This window comes from Cucumis melo, chromosome 4 (genome assembly GCF_025177605.1).
Source record: "Cucumis melo cultivar AY chromosome 4, USDA_Cmelo_AY_1.0, whole genome shotgun sequence".
Taxonomy (NCBI): domain Eukaryota; kingdom Viridiplantae; phylum Streptophyta; class Magnoliopsida; order Cucurbitales; family Cucurbitaceae; genus Cucumis; species Cucumis melo.
The window spans coordinates 31,744,822-31,763,336 of record NC_066860.1 but is presented as its reverse complement, the minus strand read 5'-3'; the positions used below and the strand labels follow the sequence as shown (position 1 = coordinate 31,763,336).

Sequence of the window (18,515 nt, the reverse complement as noted above, 5' to 3'; positions counted from 1 at the left end):
TTTCGAGAGAATGAAATAAAACATCTAAATTATTTTCAAGTGAACTTGGTAGGAGTATATTTCATTGATAATCAACGTTTTAACTTAATGTTGAAAGTTTGATTTTTTACTTTTATACTCGTTAGAACTAAAAAATTGTAAGAAATCGTAAGAAATATTTGTTTTGTTAAATGTAATTCTCTGTAGATGTATCAAACCCTTCCAAAGGAACTTTCAAATGCTAAAAAAGTCAAATTTGAAATTTTCTTCTTCTAATTAAACCCAATTTTTGTTGAAGTACATCACGAGCCAAAACATGCTTCCCCTCTCTATTCAGGCCAAAGATAACTGTCCTGAAGTTAACACTACTGGGAGCAATCCCATTGTTGAGCATCTCAGATAAAATCTCCAATGCTTCTTCAGATCTCCCTGCTTTACACAAACAAGAAATCAGCATTGTGTAAGCTTTAAAATCAGGAGACGGCCCATTTTTCTTCATATAATTGAAAACTTTCCATGCTTCACAAACTTTTCCCATGTTCATGTATCCATGTACGATTGCTGAGTAAGTAGCAAGTGATGGTTCACAACCCTCCTGTAGCATCTTTGCAAGTATTTCCAAAGCTCTTCTTGTTTGTTTTTCCTTGAATGAATAAACTATGAATGATGTGTATACGTGTACAGTTGGATTTATTCCGACCTGTTTCATCGAGTTCATCTTTGCCAATGCCTCTTCGGTTCGTCCTGTTTGTAGAAGTCCATGAACGAGGCTTCCGTAGATGTAGCTATCTAGCTTGGATCTCTCATCCCCTATTACCTCTTGTAGTAATGTCAATGCCTCGTCTAACTTCCTAGCACGGCAAAGAGCTCGAATGTATAAAGAGTAAATGAGGGGGATTGAGAAACCAACTTTTCTGAGGTGATCTATGCATCTTCTAGCATCTGAAAGCCTACTGAGTTTGCATAAACAACCTAGATATGTTTCTAACAATTCCTTATCGGGAATGTACTCAGAGTGAATCATTTCTTGGAACAAGGTAATGGACTCATCTACCTTCATCCGTTTCGACTCGCAAAGGGACATGATCAAATACTTGTACGTATTGGCATTTGGCTTGATGTTACTTTCTTTCATTTCTTCAAATGACTTCAATGCAATCTCTGTAAGACCCGCTCGAGCATATTGCATGATCATGATTGTCCAAGTATATGGAGTTATTGAGCAGCCCCTTCTTCTCATTTCGTAGAAAAGGCTTCTCATGTGTTTGAAATCTTTCCCGAGCCCGGCGACTTTAATAGCCATGTTGTAAGTTTCTGTAGTATGATTATAACCCGGTTGCTTTCCTACCCAGGCAAAAAAATGGAATGCAGCACAACCATCCAAACTACATTTGCGCAATATCTCGATAACTAGTTCTGGGCTGAACTCGACGCTGCAGTTTTCCAATGCTTTCTTAATTAGTTTCCAATCTGACGAAGATGATAGGATCTTGTAAATTTCATCGAGATCCTCCTCTCTGTAGTTTCTTGGAAGTGTCTCCAAGTGACAAGGGACACTTGTTGGTTTGGAGTGCTTAAAGTTCACCTCCATGCTAATATCTTTTATCTTGGGTGCCTCGTTTTCTCTATTTATCTCACCTTCTTGGGGAAAGAGTTCAACGATACTTCTCATTTTCTTTACTTTCTCTAAACAGATCACATCTCCCTTTTTCTCCATGTAAGACACTACTGATCGAAATAATTTGTCGGGGATGACAATATTCAATTCCTGCATCTCATTTAGAACCTTGACTATCTCGTCAGTTCTTGAAATCCTAAAAAGCTCCCAGATGAAGACTGAACAGGATTTCCATGTAGGCTTGTTTTCCATGGTTCTGAAAACATTCCATGCTTCAGTTATACGGTTTTGGCGGACATTACCAACAACCACGGTCATGATTGCCACTGTATCTAATTCGATACCTTTCTCCAGCATCTCCTTATAAAGCTCAAAGCCTTTCTCATACTCAGCCAAACTAAAGAGATGTTGCATAAGTTGAGTGTAAGTTGAAGTCGTAGGAAAATACCCCATTTCTTTCATGTTTTGAAACAGATCAAGAGCCTTCGAAACTTCATTTTTCCTTAAATACCAATTAATGATAATGCCATATATCTTCCCATCAACATCAGTTTTCCTCTTTATAATATTGATCAGTTCCAACGCATCCTCAATACGATTAGCACGACAGAGTCCTCCAACCAGAATCTCAAAGTATTCGGTGTCTAGTACTATACCTTTACTATTGAGGTCACGAATGAACTCTAGAGCTTCTTTAATTCTCCTGGAAATGCAGAAACTCTTGAGAATATAATGATACACATCACGTTCTTGAACATTAAACAATGCTACCATGTCCTTTGCAATGTCAAGAACAGAGGCTGTATCTCCTGATCCAGCCAGAGAACTCAACAGCACCTTGCACATTTTCATGTCAACAACGCTAATTCCTTTCTTGGCCATCTCTTGATAAAACTCCATGGCAAGTTCAGGCTTCCCAGCAGCAGAGAGTGAACAGATTAAAGTCTTGTAAACGACCCCATCTGGTTCACAGCCACTTTCCTTCATCTTACTGTAAACCATCAAGGATTTTCCAGTTAACTTTGCATTTCCATAGAGAGAGATGAGAATGGTCCAAGTCTTGATATCCTTCTGCAAAGAGTAACTCTCCATTTCCTCCAATAACTTGTCAATGAGCTTCAAATCTCTAGCTTCACCAGCTATACTAAGCACTGTGTTGAAAACATTAGTTGTACATTGAAACCCATCTCTGGATTTCACCCAATTGAAGAACCCAAGAGCCAAATGTGGGAATTTAAAACACCTCTTCAGAACTTTCTCCACAATCTCGGAACTGAACATAACATCCAAACTTCCCAATCTCTCTTCCATCGAAACCAACCCATTTCCACCACGAATGACGGCTGTAATTTGATGAACAACCGAACTAACATCATTTTCTTCCAAGACGACCAACTGGGCACCTTCAGTTTCTTGCTCGGCATTTTTACAACCATCTGGGACGCAAGGTAACTGTTCTTCCCCATTCAAAGAGTCCCCTTCTGTACTTCCTTTCAACCCCAAATCCCGAAAAGATATCTTATCACGAACACAACTCTCAGAACCCAAAATCTCAGTAATCTCATTGAAGAGCGACCTGAAGCTTGAAGAAGTATCAGCCGTTTCCGGGTACTGAGATTTTTGGATTCCACCAGAAGAAGAAGAAGAAGAACTTTTTCGTTTTCTTACAAGAGTCGAGAAACGAAGAATCTGTAACTGTGAGAGTTGAAAACGAAGAAAATCGAGTGTTGAATTTGAATACCTCCGCATTCTTACGGGAATCATCTCTTCGAATTCGTTTCCGGTGAACTAATCAAAATTATTGAGTGCTATGAAAGAGTTTTATTTCCTTTAAACATATTCAAAAGGAATCTTATAGATCAAACCGGCGCTCGTGGCCTAATGGATAAGGCGTCTGACTTCTAATCAGACGATTGTGGGTTCGAGTCCCACCGAGCGTGTAAATTTGATCTCTTTTGATTACTTGAAATTGCAATAATACATTTTTTCATTATTTAACCCTTAATACGATAACTTTATATTTTGGGTATAAAATATGATATGAGACGTTTGAAAAGATATAAAAACTCACATCTTTTATCTAATTCTCGTGTCTTCTCAAGCCGTGGCGCTCAAGAAAAACTCCACCGTAACAAAAGAGAATCTTGTGGCGTTCAAGAAGGTTCGCGATATCCAGCTTCGAAAATGGGATGGGTCTGGAGAGACGACACCGGCGATTTGGATTCATCTGCCGTTGATGGCGCCAAGTTCGACAATTCCACCTATCCATCCTCCAGCGATCGGTGTTCGACGAGAAATGTGGTGAGGTCGCACTGCAAGACCGAGGAGGTTGAGCCCGGAAAATTCGTCAGGAAGTGCGAGAGAACCGAGGAGATCCTCAGGGACTGCATTGGAAGGTATGTATGTGCATGTGTGTTTCTCCTATTTTTGTTTTCCTGTCGCTGCTTGTTTTAACTTAAAACATGTTGTCTTTTGATTATAGAACTGTGTTTTCTACGGTAGTGTGAAGGAAAAGAAAATCTGTTTGATTTTGTTTGTTGTTGATAGAAAGGAAATTGTTGAGCTTAGGTTTTCATTGATTTGGATTTAAATGGGTGCTGCCCTCAGTTCCACTTCGTAGTTTTTGGATATATCACAGATGTAAATTTAGAAGTATATTGTGAAAGGCAAAGGCTAGTTCCTGCAGTTTGTTAATTGAACTATGGAGTCATTTTTAAGGTAATTCTGGAGTCTTTTTTAAGGTAATTCAAAGTGTCAATCTTTCTGAAATCCTGTGGTGAAGAAGGGGCAAAAGGCGGAAGCATTTGGGTTCTTGAAGAAGAGCCATCTTTTTCAAAGGAGGTAGATCAACACTTATCCGGTCTGTCTTATCTGACGTCCCTAGTTACTTACTGTCTTTGTTTAGGATGCGTGTTTGGTTAGCAAGGCTATTGAGAAGATGATGAGAGATCTTCAGTGGGAATGGGTTGATGCCGAGGGGGAGGTTTTCAATTTTGTGAGATGGGATGTGGTCTCAAAACCTTTGGCCTTGGGAGGTTTAGTATTGGGAATATGAGACAAAATACAGAGGTTTTTTTGGCAAAATAGTTGTAGGAAGTTTTGTCATAGGTTCATCGTGAGTAAATGAGTCTCACAGTTTTCTGTGGATTAGTTTAAGGGCATGACTAAAAACCTCTAGTCAGTGATATCCAATATTTTGTGTAACCCAATCCTCCCAGATGCCTTTATCTTCTCCTCTCTCTGGAAGAGTACAATTCCCAAGAAGGTCAAATTCTTCGTGAGCACGTTTTGCACAGAAGAATTAATAACTTACTGTGTTCAGTGACGATCATCTTTTGTGTTGATCTTGGAATGGTACATTTTTTGTTGGATCATGACAAGGATATTGATCCTTTGTTAGTGGAGTTCTCGTTTGTTCATTCTCTGTGGAGCGAAATGCTTGACTGCATTTGACTTATCTCTTGCTTGTGGCATACAGTGCAGCTCATGGTTGAAGAGATGCTTTTGAATCTCCTGTTTCCTGATAAAGGAAGGTTTTATAGTAGCTTTGTTTCTTTGCAGTCTTGTGGAGGATTTGGTTTGTGAAAGATAGTATAATTTTTAAGGAGGCTGAGGGATCTTTAAGAGGAGGTTTGGGAGATTGTAAGATTAATGGGTGATTATTGTCGTCCATTGCCTGACCTTTTTTTTCTTCTGTAATCATGATGTTGGTTTGATCATATTTGAGTACAATTGGGGTTATGGGGACCTGAACCTTCGATCAAGGAGTACATATTAACTATCTTTGAGCTATCACTTTACCCTTGGGTTTGATCCTTTTGGTAGGTTTGTTTCTTTAATTAGTGTTTGACTGTTTGTACTTTCTTTTGTGTGGGATTAGGTCTTGTACATTCTTTCATTTTCCTCAGTGGAAGCTTGGTTTCTTACCAAAAAAATCACGATCTACCCCACTTATTGAGATCACTAGGGTTTTTGGCCAAAATGACCAAGATAGAAGATTTGTTTTTCCAGACAGTCTCCTTGTCTGCTTTAACTTCACAATTTCACATGCACGTGCACATTTGGCTTCCTTCTACTGAACTTTCTTCCAAATTATGAAAATTCATTGAAATAAGAATTTAATACTTTAGTGTACAATGTATTTGAAGGGATCCAAAATTTTCATTTTTCTATTTGCCACCAAAAAAATGTTCTTAACATTCTTTTCTTAAAAGTCGATGGACTTTAATATTTTGGAAAAACAAGAATGAAAGGAAGAAACTGATGAATGAAGAGAAAAAAGATAAGGGAGTAACTGAAAATGGATCTTGGAAGATGAGGAGGATGAGAAAGATCAAGGGGGATGCGAAATTAGAGGGTTGAAACGTGTTTCTTTAATCCTTGCTTAATTGAGGTGCAACTTCTAAGCAATTATGGTCAAAAGATTTTGGCTGAGATCATTTGTAGATCTTAGACCAGGGAATCTTCTCTCTAAGGGGCCTTTGGCACCCAAGTTGAGTTGAGTTAAGTTGGGTTTTTAAAAACCCATCCACCATTTAGGAGTACTAATAATTCAAGAGGTTTATTATCTCGTTATTTGCATTAACTCACATTTCTCACCTTATTAACACAATTTCTTACTTCGTTTTTTGTTTTCAACTCCCCCAATTACTCATTCCTATAATAATTGCAACTCAACTCAACTCTTCAAGAAAAACTTTAACCAATAATTGGTGCAAAGTTGTGAATATTTGCATGTAAGCTTCATAAGGACATTCTTCAATGCTTAGTTCCTAGAAAGAACTATGCTTGATTGTTGAATGTATTGGTCGGAAGGTCAATCTTCTTTGTAGTTCACTGGGAGGTGATTTCTTCTTCTCCTATTGGGCTTAAGCTGTCAATATTCCTATCCCATTCATCAATTAGTTGAATTACCATTCTATTATTTGATTTGGGTCGCCTCCATTGGTACAATACATGCTTCTGCTTCATACTTGTAAGCGTAGTTATGGTTATTATTTATGGTAACAATTACATATCTCGTGATAAAGGATCATTGTGATTGTTTTGTTTAGCTCCTGAAGGGAGGTAACATATTAATTTTGTTATGTTTTTGAGGCAAAGCACCAAGAGCTCAAAGGATAATCTTTATTAATAAAGAAAACTAATAGCTAAAGGCCAATTTATACCTAAGCTACCGGTGAAAGTAACCTAAGTAGCCGGTCACAAAATAGTGAAATAACAAATGAAAACATAACTAAGCTACCCAAAATAAAGGTTAACACTGAAGAAGTACAATAAAACGAAGGTGTTTAAAACTATCTCATCGGGTTTTCTTCTTTTGGGCTAAAATATCTAACTGGTGATATGGTTTATGTTACACTTTAATTTACACGACTAGATATTTAGTCAAAAGAACGAAGAAGTGGCCCGATATTGTTTCCTAATGTTTAAGGCCTTTTCTATTTAATTCCTATTGTTTAAGAAGCTTTTACATATCTTATGTTTTAATTTGGCAATGATAATTTTACATTGCACAACTCTTACTGCATAGACAAAAATTTAGAGGAAAAACAAAAGGTTGGGCTCTATTAATGATACGACTAAATGTTGGTTGCATCATTTTTGTACAGGCCAACCGAAGTGATACAGTCCAACAAGGAATTTACGGAAGAGGATGTAACAGATCAGATGGTCAATAGGTCATTCCCGTTGGGATCATCAGAACATCGACCCTTTGATTTCCCTGGACTCCGTAGCGATATCGATGCCATTGAACAGAGTCTCTTTGGTAGCATGAAGGGGTTCTTTGAAGCAGCTGAAGAGATTAAGAATGGTTTCTTTGGTTCTTTAAGAGATCCACCCCTATTCAATAGAGATTCTTCCTCTCCCGGATCGATGAGACGTGGTATACCGATTGAAGATCATGATCCAGAGTTCTTCTCCAACCCAAAAGAGCCCGATTCTGGTCACGTTGACCTATCTGGATTGGCCAGGGATGTCTAAATGCCCTTAATGAACCTGATCGCCCCTTTCTTTTTCTGATTAGATACTACGGGTACACAGTATATTGTCTTTAATTTTGGTGACTGTACATTTGGTGATCAATAAAATACTCTTTAGTTTTCCTTCAGCTAGTTTGTTTTTCCCTGGAAGAGGTCAAGTCTAAGCCATTATTGTTATATTTTCAACTTTTGCTTATAGACATATTGATTGATTATGTGCGGGAATCTTTCTTGAAAGAGTGCAAAATTGTTGGTTTGAAAACAACCAAGTTTTCTAGTTTCAATTGGCTATACACTCCTTGAACATTCACACTTGTAAAGGTTAAAAAAATCAAATTCAACAATGGCAGTGGTGGAGGATCAAACCACAAATTTCAATGATAATGTCTAATTTAATTTGGAAACTACCTTAATATAAAAAATTATTGTATTCCTTATAATATTTAGAGTTGTCAAAAGTTATATAGGGATCATGGAAATTTATAGGACTAATTGAATTCTAATTGAATTAATAGATGAAAATGTATAATATCTTTGGTTGGCTACCAACGAACTATCTTTTTTAAATTTTCTATGTCGATATTGTCTAGCTACGAGGAAGTTGTGAGCTAACGATGGTTCATAATACCACCTAAAGATTAAAAACTGTTTACTTTTATAGACATAAGAGCCTGTGACTCATCACCACATTAGTAGAAGAGATTATTGGAGTGACCAATCGAAAAATATAAAAATTGAAATGTTTATTTTGAACAAAAAAAAGTCAAAGTTGCAAAGGGGTCGAGAAGTTTACTTGCAATACATATGAAAAGATTAGGTATATTAAGATATAATTTGGTATTTGTTAGTAATGAGGAGTGGCTCACCACTTTGATTGACCAAAACGCATATATCTTTTCTTGTGGAAATTTTATATACCAAAACTTGATTTGGTCCACAAAATGACTTCCACTTCTATTACTCATTCAAATCTTTCACTTTAGCTATTCAATTCCAAGTTAGATATATATATATATATATTGTGAAACTTTTGTTTTACCCATTCAATTTCATATTCCCCATAGTGATAAGATATTATTGACATTGCCCTTTCTAAGTTGACTTGCAATTTGTACACATCATATTATTGAATGGTAGATCACTGATTCCAAATGTATTTTAATAAAAGAAGAAAGAAGAAGTGAATGATTTAAATTATTTGAATTTTGTTGATGATGTCCATCCTATTCTTAAATCTGTTCTCTCCTTAGTTGGCATAGTTAATTGTTAGTATCATATGTTTAATAGACATGTCATGTTATCATCTAGTTAACGTATGAAACTAAGTATTTTTTCTTTTAAACAAATGATTCACAATTCAATTAAATTCAATTACATAGAGTAGTTTTGTAAAAGAATTCAAAAAAATAATCAAAGTCATATATTTGTTGTTTAAAAGATATATAAACATAAGTATTAAAAATTTAAGTCTTGTTCGGTAACCATCTCGCTTTTTTTTTTTACAAAAAAGCTAAATCTATAAACACTACTTCCATCTCTAAATTTTTGCCCTTCTTATCTACTTTTTATCGTTTGATAGTGTTTTATTTCTTTTACTACATATTTTATCACGACTAAATCAAATGTGGAAAAAATTAATCCAAAGAATACAATTTTTCAAATAATAATAATCTCTTGTAATGTTTTGTAGCTGACCAAGACAGCTTTGTTAGATTTTGGTCTGTCTTACATACAAATATCAAAATAATACAAAATTTCACTAAATTATACATTCTTTCTTTTCTACTTTTAAAAAATTATATATATATATATATATATTGTATTTAATATTTTACATTTTTTAATTGCGGAATACATATTATACAATTCAAACATTTTTTACAAACAATTCAACTTCTTTTTTAAAAAGTAAAATACATATCAAAGCAATAATGAGTAGATAAATATAATTTCAACATTATCAAGCATAAATCTTAAGTTCTTCAAATCAAACACCAATAAAATAATCCAAGATTAAATATTAAAAATACCGAAATATAATTTTTAATTATAATATATAAACCAAAATTCAAGTTTATAGAGAGGGAAAGAGCTTCGGACGATCGCCGGCCGGCAGCGGCTGTTGGCGGAGAGTTCAAAATTCATTCTCAATTATTAAAAAGAAACAAATAAATAAATAAATAAATAAATTTCAAAAAATATAATAATTTATTTTTAAAATTTTATTACTCTTCATTAATATATTTTTGTCTTTTTAGTGTGTTTTTGTTATGTTGGAGTTGTGGTTATTTTCGTCAAATTTTAAACTTTCATGTTTATGAAAATTTCATGAAAATATAATTTATAATAGACACTCTTTTTTTTTCCCTTAAATTTTAGATTAATTACCAAACTTCTTATTTGATTATTAAGTTCAAGTCTTAACTAATTGAGTTAGATTGGTATATTATTATATACCATCATAGTATTATCTATTTTATTACAATGAATCATTCTAACAAAAAACTTTATTTTAGTGATGAAATTTATATATTAAAATAATAATCTTTTTTTTTTTTAGTAAAAATTAAACATGAAAAAAAAACACTCAAAATAGAGGTCAATACAGACTTTATTGGGTAAGAAAAAAATTAAACGATTAAAAATGTCATAAATATTAATTAGCCAAAGATTAAAGAAGGATCACAGCCGTCCAGATAAGATCCAACGGTGGGATGCTGCTCAATATTGAATATTGTGTAATAATACGCGTTTTTGTTTTTATTTTATTTTTAAATGTTTATGAAAATTTAAAATCCTAACAGAAAAAACGGTAAACGTTTTCTCTCTCATCTCTCTTGATGCTTTCGTTTTCCTTACAATTCCTATTCCTCTGTTTCATTTAGATTCGCCGATGAATATTTATATGAACTGGGAAAATACCCACAAAATCAAACCCCTAATTTCTCGCTTACAAGATTCCTTGTTCTTCATCGATTTTTGGTGCTGTCTCTATCCCTATTCTTTTACCCGATCAAACTGTCGATGTTTTGTATGGAATATGTCAATTTAACCAGTCTTCATTGTTGGGTATCGTTGAAATTGCTGTTTTGATTAAAATATCTCAGTGGGGTTCGGCCGGCTGCCCTTGAATTTGGTGGGATTATTTGAGTAAATTTATCTGGGTTTTTCTCTGTTTTTCATTTTCAGCGATTTGAAGGTTTCATTTTCCTTTTGGGATTTTGTTTGGTTTGTTTTCTTGTTGGGTGTTCATGTGCGAGTTCTTCCGCATTATCTTTCGTTGTTGTTGAATAATTGTCGGTTGATTCCGATTCTGCGACCCTTTTTTGGGGGAGAAAATCACCATGGATGACGAATTTGGGCGTTTTTGTGATGTTTGGTCCTCAAGATTTTAGAAAGGAACATTGTGTTGAATCGTATTTCTTCAGATGGGTAATAACTGTCTTCGTAGGAATTCGAAGGGTGGGTTGTTCTACTCGATTTCCCATCCAATTTGGTGGTCTCGATCGGAAATGGATCCTCATACTAAGAAAGGGGTTTCTAACAAAGGGATCAAAAACCCTAACCCTAATCCTAACCCTAATGAAGAAGTTCAAAACACTCCCCCTGAACCAGTAATGATTGTTGATGAAAGGGCTAAGCCATTGGAATGTGAGGCTAAACCAGTGGAAGTTATAAAACCCAAAGAAGAAGATATCATCATCATCAAACCTTTAGAACCTTTGGTGCCTATGGACGATTTGAATAAACCAGCAGAAATACCACCTAGATATGTTGAAGAGAGATTACCGGTTGAATTGTTAATTCCAAAACCGGCTGACGAACCACCGAAACGCATTGAAGAAAGAATGCCACCAATTGAATCAGCACTGCCGAAGGAAGATAGTAGTGGTGGTGGTAATAATGATAATGTTTCTGAAGATTTGATTAAAATGAAGAAGCCTAAGAAAATAGTAAGTGCAGGTTTGATGGTAGAGTCAGTTTTGCAAACAAAAACTGGTCATTTGAGGGAGTTTTACAGCTTGGGAAGGAAACTTGGACATGGGCAATTTGGGACAACTTTTCTTTGTGTGGAGAAGTCAACTGGGAAAGAGTATGCCTGCAAATCGATAGCGAAAAGGAAGTTGGCGACAATGGAAGACGTTGAAGATGTGAGAAGGGAGATTCAGATAATGCATCATTTAATTGGTACTCCCAGCATTGTTTCTATTAAAGGTGCTTATGAAGATGCTGTTGCTGTACACGTGGTCATGGAACTCTGTGAAGGTGGTGAGCTTTTCGATAGGATTGTTAAGCTCGGTCATTACACTGAAAGACAGGCAGCTGAACTTGCAAGAACCATTATTGGTGTAATAGAAGCTTGTCATTCTCTTGGAGTCATGCACCGTGACCTCAAACCAGAGAATTTCCTTTTTGTTGATTCACGGGAGGACTCTCCCTTGAAAGCTATCGATTTTGGGTTGTCTATTTTCTTCAAGCCAGGTATGCTTAAAACCGGTGCTAGACATATTGTCAAATTTTTGTAGTATGATTTTGTTTTCAAGTCACAAGCATAATGGGTCGATGACAAACCTTTTAATTAAGATGCAATTCTTAACAGTTTCATGAATCCAACTTTTCATTTGAATATTTATTATGAAGATCTACATGTTTAATTTGATACTGATGGCTTTACAGGGGACATATTTAGCGATGTGGTTGGGAGTCCTTACTATGTTGCTCCTGAAGTTTTGTGCAAATTATATGGCCCAGAATCTGATGTTTGGAGTGCTGGTGTGATACTTTACATACTTTTAAGTGGGGTGCCTCCATTTTGGGCAGGTAAAAAAAAATACTTTGATATCTAGCGTCTACTATTGATTATTGAATTGTCGTCATATAGTGATATACCATTTGAATTTTCTGATCATGCTATATTTTTACATTCCTTTACGCTATTTCCACACAGAAACCGAGCAAGAGATATTTGATGAAGTCTTACACGGAGATCTTGACTTCACCTTAGATCCCTGGCCGAGTATTTCTGACAGTGCCAAGGATTTGGTACGGAAGATGCTAATTAGAAACCCCAAAGAACGCCTAACCGCTCATGAAGTTTTATGTAAGTTTCTAATTTGTGATGGTTCATTTTTTTTTATTATTAATTAGGATGGCGACAGTTGGAAAATCTTCTGGTGTAAACATTTAAGAATATGAAATAATGTTCTTCTAAATGAAGAGGCATATGAAACTTCATAGCAGGCATAAATCAAGTGCAAAAGATCGGAGTTCTCTTAATTTCCCCCATTTAAATTCAAATTAAAGTGGTTGATTCTGGCTATTTCTATCTGAAAAATAGTAGATAAAAACAACTGTAAATGAGGAGTGTTTAACCATTAAACATATCAGATCAAGGGTTGAAATATCTATTCGTTTTTCGTCCCAATGTTATTTCTCATGTCCACCCTTTTTTAGTTCCAAAAGAGATTTTGCAGGTTTGGAATTATATTCTACTAGTCCTTTTTTGTTGTTCATGATGAACACTTGAAGGGTCCAAGCTTGGATAAATGCTAATTTTAGAGAAAGTCAACTGCAATTGACTAAAATTGACTAGTTATTTAAATAAATTTTCTGTATTGAAAAAGACCAACATGCATGTAGTTTTGTTTTGGTAGTACAACTGCGCCAATTTCTAATAACGTTGGTATCGGTTTTCCAGGCCATCCTTGGCTTCAGGTTGATGGAGTGGCTCCAGACAAACCTCTTGATTCTGCAGTCTTGAGTCGTTTGAAACAATTCTCTGCAATGAACAAACTCAAGAAAATGGCTCTGAGAGTACGTTTTTTCTTAAATGAATTCTAAAAGCATTAGCTCCTGATGGTCTAAAAGCCTAAAAAACTGAAACTTAAATTTATGTCACCTTATCCGAACCCCACTATCTCTCAGGTCATTGCTGAGAGCCTCTCCGAAGAAGAGATCGCCGGGTTAAAGGAAATGTTTAAGATGATTGATACCGACAACAGTGGTCAAATTACTTTTGAAGAACTCAAAGATGGACTAAGAAGATTTGGAGCAAATCTTAATGAGACAGAGATAAAAGATCTTATGCAAGCTGTAAGTTCTATAAAACAATTGAACTTTTCCATTTTAAATTTGTTTATTCTTCTGTTTGACGTCATGCGATATCTCTTACAAAACAATACTATCTCTTACAAAACAATACTGATTTCGAAATGCAGGCTGATTTCGACAACAATGGTTGCATCGACTATGGGGAGTTCATAGCAGCAACACTTCATTTGAACAAAGCTGGGCGAGAAGATCATCTCTTTGCTGCTTTCCAATACTTCGACAAGGACGGGAGCGGTTATATCACACAAGATGAACTTCAAAAAGCCTGCGAGGAATTCGGCATTGAGAACGTTCACTTGGAAGATATGATCCGAGAAGTGGATCAGGATAATGTAAGCATCTGCTCTCTTTTCTTTACATGCAATGCAAACTCAAAATTCTCAAGGATCTGTATGAATTTTTTTTTTCTAAATCATCTCTATGTGTCATTAACTTTGTATCCAGGATGGTCGAATAGATTACAATGAGTTCGTCACAATGATGCAAAAGGGAAATGGTGAATTGGGCAAGAAGGGTCAACAAAATACTAACTTTAGCATTGGTTTTAGGGAGGCACTTCCTGTTTGTTAGCAAGTCAGGAAAAATTTTCCCGCTCTCTCTCACAATTTTCTTTGAATGTATAAAATCTGTGCAATGATTAACTATTGCTTGGGGTTGATAAATAACATGTATAGTTTATGCTCGTTTTAGAGCTTGACTCATTTATTTATGTTTAGTAACAACAACGAAGTGTTAAGAATATATAAATGTATATAAGGATTAAATATATTCCATCGTCTATCCTATTAGCTTAAGTAGCAATTTAACAGTGCCTAAATATAAAGAGTTGTATTCATATCTTTACAATGCTACTTCTTCAACAATTGAGTTTGATAGTTTCCATGTTGAATTTTGTGTATCAAATGAATATTTGAATCAATGTCAAAATATATATTTGTTAGTATTTAGATCTTATCTATGTTTCTTGTCGTTCAATGTCTTTTATATAGGTTTGACCTTCGGCTCGTCTTGCTTTCCAAAATGATCTAAGTAAGAGATCCATGAATTAGTGTGGTTTTGAGTCCACCAAACTGCAATTATGCATAACTCAAGGATTGTCAAAGTTGGTTTTTACGCTCAAACTTACAATATATCAGATTGAGAATAGTTATGTTGTTTTTGTATTAGTATATATATTTACTAGATCAGGCAATAACCTAACCTTTTCTTATGGAATACATACCCATTGGATTTGGACCCACCAGTGGGCTTTCTGCTTTGTCCTAAACAAAACTGTTAACATGTACTAACCAATCACATTAAAAGGCAAACTTCTATTAAATAAAAAAGTTGTATTTATTTCACTACTTTTCTTTTGCATTAAAATCCAAGATCATTTAAAAAATGTCCCATCAAAATTATCAAGGGAATGATTCTCTACGAGGTTCATGTACTTCCCTTTTTCATGCAAATAAAAACACAACAATTCAAGCATTCACAAAATTACTTCACATGCTCTTGTGTCAAATAATAGACCAAATATAAGACATAGAAGAAATGTGTCCATGGTTTGAACAACATTGGTCCATATTGCAACGACTTGCAATTTTTATACATATACATAAAATTGAGATCTCGATATTTAAATTGTATATATACATAGATACAGGTTCGAAATGAGAGTACTAATAAAATATAAGAGCAAAATATATATATATATTATGATATGAAAATTATTGAAAAATGACAAAGAATCATTGTGGGGAAATTTTATGGTTAGCAAAAACTAGTTAAGCCAACAATTATGGGACCCTCTCACCATTAGCTTCATCCCAAACATCTCTTCTGCAATTTGCTCTCTAAAAGTTACTTTTTGATACATTATAAAATGTTAAAAAAGTAACTTTTATTTATGTTAGGACCATTTTTTCATGTCAAAGATATCATTATAATTAATGTTGTGTTTATTTTTAGTTATTTTAGGTCGTGTTTATTTTCATTCATCAATAATAATTTGAAAAGTGAACTTCATTTGATTACATTTGTTGTTGTTTACTTGTGTTTTATAATCCTAATGAAATGTAAAGCCCACGGTCAAATCAAACCAACATACACAATCTAACTCCAAACCTAAAGGTAATCAATTTAACTGTGTTTGAAAATTATGTGAGACACACTAACTTTTTCAGATAATTTAAACAAATTATCAATTTTTGCTCTAAAAATCATTACTGTTACAAATACATTTACATTACAAAAATTGTGAATATGTAAACAATTTCAATCTTAATCCAATTACATTTGCAAAATGTTTGAGTAAAATGTGACCTAAAGCAAACTAAACTAATTACGTCCATGATTGAAACCTATTACGACTAATACATCAATGAAAACCCATATGGTCGTACCAATTTTGATTACATATGAGTGCCCTTATATTTAAACTATTATTTTTTTTTATTTAAATGGTGATACCTTGAAAAAGAATCTCTCCCAAATAATACAAATAATCTATATATATATATATATATATATATATATATATATTGATTTGTAAGAGTAATTTTGGAGGAGCATATATTCCTCACGCAGCCTACAATTTCTTTAAATAGTATACAACAATTTTTGTCTTTCTTCTTTTTTTTTTTTTTTTTTTAAGTTTCTTCCTTTGTTTTCATTTATTTAGTCATTATTTAGAATAATTAAATGTTCGTTTTACAACTAGTTTATCTACTTTATGTTTTAGGGCAAGTTTGCTTTCAAACCTTTTTTTAAATATTTTTAAATTTTTTAGAAAAAAAAATCTATTTTTTAATTCATTCCCAATTTTTTCTTGACAAATGAATCAAAATATTTACAAAATATATGAAAAACATCTATTATTGATATAATCTAAAATTTTGTTATACTTTATAAATATTTTGTCAATTTTATCATTTTTTTTTCTACGATTTTTCATTTTTTTTCATATATATATTTTTAAAGTATATTTTCAAAAATAAATTTCTATTTTTATATGAAAATAAATTCCATTATATGTATAGTATTTATCACTCCCCTCGTTGTCTTTAGCATCTCTTTTTTCTTAACAAGTTTTTCAATTGTATTTATTTCACTAATGTATTTCTCTCTTTCTAACATATTACTCTTTAATTCAAATTTTAAATTTCTAATTAACAATAAAATTAAATTTTGAATAAAGATATATTCTTATTATTTTGAAATGTAAGTATGTGATATTTACACCAAATTTATACGATATCATCTAATCGAATATTACTCGATAATCACATTGTTCTTATATAATATAAAATTGTAGGGTTTTTTTTTTTTTTTTTGTTGTTCTCCCCCACACCATGTGATGATGTAATGTTCTTTAAAAATACATATTTAGTTTAGTTTTCAAATGGTTGGAAAATTGTAAAAAGTAATTAATAAAACAAGTAATACCGATAAAATTAGTTTTTATAAATCAAAAGACTATCAAACAAACCCGTTTAAAATGTTCATTTTAATGTATGAATTTATAGATGTATATCAATTTGATGCCTACATTTTTAGATCCGTTATATTTGATCCTCAAACTTCCAAATTTTCAATTTTAACTTCTAAACTTTTGAAAAATAAAAAATTGGTTCCCACATGTACTTTGTCTTTTAACAAATTGATTCTAACATCATACATCAAAACTACATAGGTTAAAAAGTGTTGGATGATTGAGTATTAGGACTTAGCAGACAATATTATATCAAAAGTTTATCAACTGAAATATATTTTTTAAAATTTCAAAACTAATTCATCGGTTTTTAAAAATTCAATAAATGGGAAACGATTAAAAATAGAAAAATTGTCAAAATATTTCCCTTTCTAGAAAAATCCATGAATTTTATATTTTAATGATTTTTTTTTCTATGGACTAGATAATTTGAAACTAAGATTATAAAAAAAGAAATTTTTAAAAAAATATAACAAAGCGGCAAAATGTTTACGCACTATAAAACAATTCTAAAAACGAAAAAATCCACTCTAACGCTTTGTTACAAGCAGTAAATATTTTGATTTTAGTAGTTTGTTATATTTATAAAAGTTATCGTATAAAAAAGTTTAAATTAAAATTTTAGTTCCTATAACTTTTTGCCAAATTTAAAATTTAGTCTTGATAAATTTTTTTACAAATTCTTAAAGAAAAAGGGAAAAAGTCCAAGGAATGAACGGGGTTTGAATGCAACGCATTACCCACAAAATCCCAATTGAGAGAAAAAAACGTGAGAATATATGAATGGGTCCCACTCAATGGACGTCCACGATTGTCTCGCTCAAATCTACGATTCCGTTTAATTGAATCCTGCCCGCACGTTGTGACAGCTCATGCTCCGTTGGAGTAGGCGGGCGGGAGGGGGGGGGCCACCTCCATCTCTTAACGTGGAGACCAATCATGTTGCTCGGTCCTGCCACGTCAGGGAGGGAATGTGGGGCCCCGCTATGACTCCCCCAACATACGGTCTCTTTCCCCATGTTCTCAAACAGTTTTTTTTTTTTTTGCCTTCTCTTCTTGCTCTTCAATCATTGGCTCCTTTCCAAATTACTCTTTTGCCCCCCTCTTTCTCTTTTGGTAACTTTCATGTTGTTTCTATGCTTTTCTAAATAAAAGTTTAAATCGTAATGAAAAGTGGTGTAATCGTAATAATATACTTAGAATTCTGATGAAGTTGTCATATTTGTTGTTACTATTGTCATTATTGTTTCTATTATGCTCGACTAGACTTAAGTGATAATGACAACAAAACAGTAACTTTAATATTGTAACAGTAGTGGTGACTGTTATGTAAATTTTAAAGCAATCT

At 33.6% G+C, this 18,515-nt stretch overlaps 3 protein-coding genes and 1 non-coding gene across 4 annotated transcripts; 3 read left to right on the top strand and 1 right to left on the bottom strand.

The window, feature by feature from the left end:
- Nucleotides 1–148: 148 nt before the first annotated feature.
- Nucleotides 149–3,402, bottom strand: LOC103486703 (putative pentatricopeptide repeat-containing protein At5g06400, mitochondrial). The gene has a single exon (XM_008444730.3). It carries the CDS (start codon nucleotides 3,359–3,361, stop codon nucleotides 230–232), a length of 3,132 nt encoding a protein of 1,043 aa, XP_008442952.3. The 5' UTR covers nucleotides 3,362–3,402; the 3' UTR covers nucleotides 149–229.
- A 62-nt stretch (nucleotides 3,403–3,464) lies between these two features.
- TRNAR-UCU (transfer RNA arginine (anticodon UCU)) lies at nucleotides 3,465–3,537 on the top strand. Its single transcript has one exon. It is a non-coding gene; the product is annotated as a tRNA-Arg (tRNA).
- Nucleotides 3,538–3,661: 124 nt separating this feature from the next.
- On the top strand, nucleotides 3,662–7,709 carry LOC103486704 (fra a 1-associated protein). Its single transcript, XM_008444731.3, has 2 exons — nucleotides 3,662–3,993; nucleotides 7,210–7,709. Exons 1-2 carry the CDS (start codon nucleotides 3,782–3,784, stop codon nucleotides 7,580–7,582), a joined length of 585 nt encoding a protein of 194 aa, XP_008442953.2. The 5' UTR covers nucleotides 3,662–3,781; the 3' UTR covers nucleotides 7,583–7,709.
- Nucleotides 7,710–10,398: 2,689 nt separating this feature from the next.
- On the top strand, nucleotides 10,399–14,397 carry LOC103486705 (calcium-dependent protein kinase 26-like). Its single transcript, XM_008444733.3, has 7 exons — nucleotides 10,399–12,063; nucleotides 12,259–12,402; nucleotides 12,530–12,682; nucleotides 13,280–13,395; nucleotides 13,507–13,674; nucleotides 13,800–14,024; nucleotides 14,137–14,397. The coding sequence occupies exons 1-7, from the start codon at nucleotides 11,010–11,012 to the stop codon at nucleotides 14,260–14,262; spliced, it is 1,986 nt and encodes a 661-aa protein (XP_008442955.1). The 5' UTR covers nucleotides 10,399–11,009; the 3' UTR covers nucleotides 14,263–14,397.
- The last annotated feature ends 4,118 nt before the right edge of the window (nucleotides 14,398–18,515 follow it).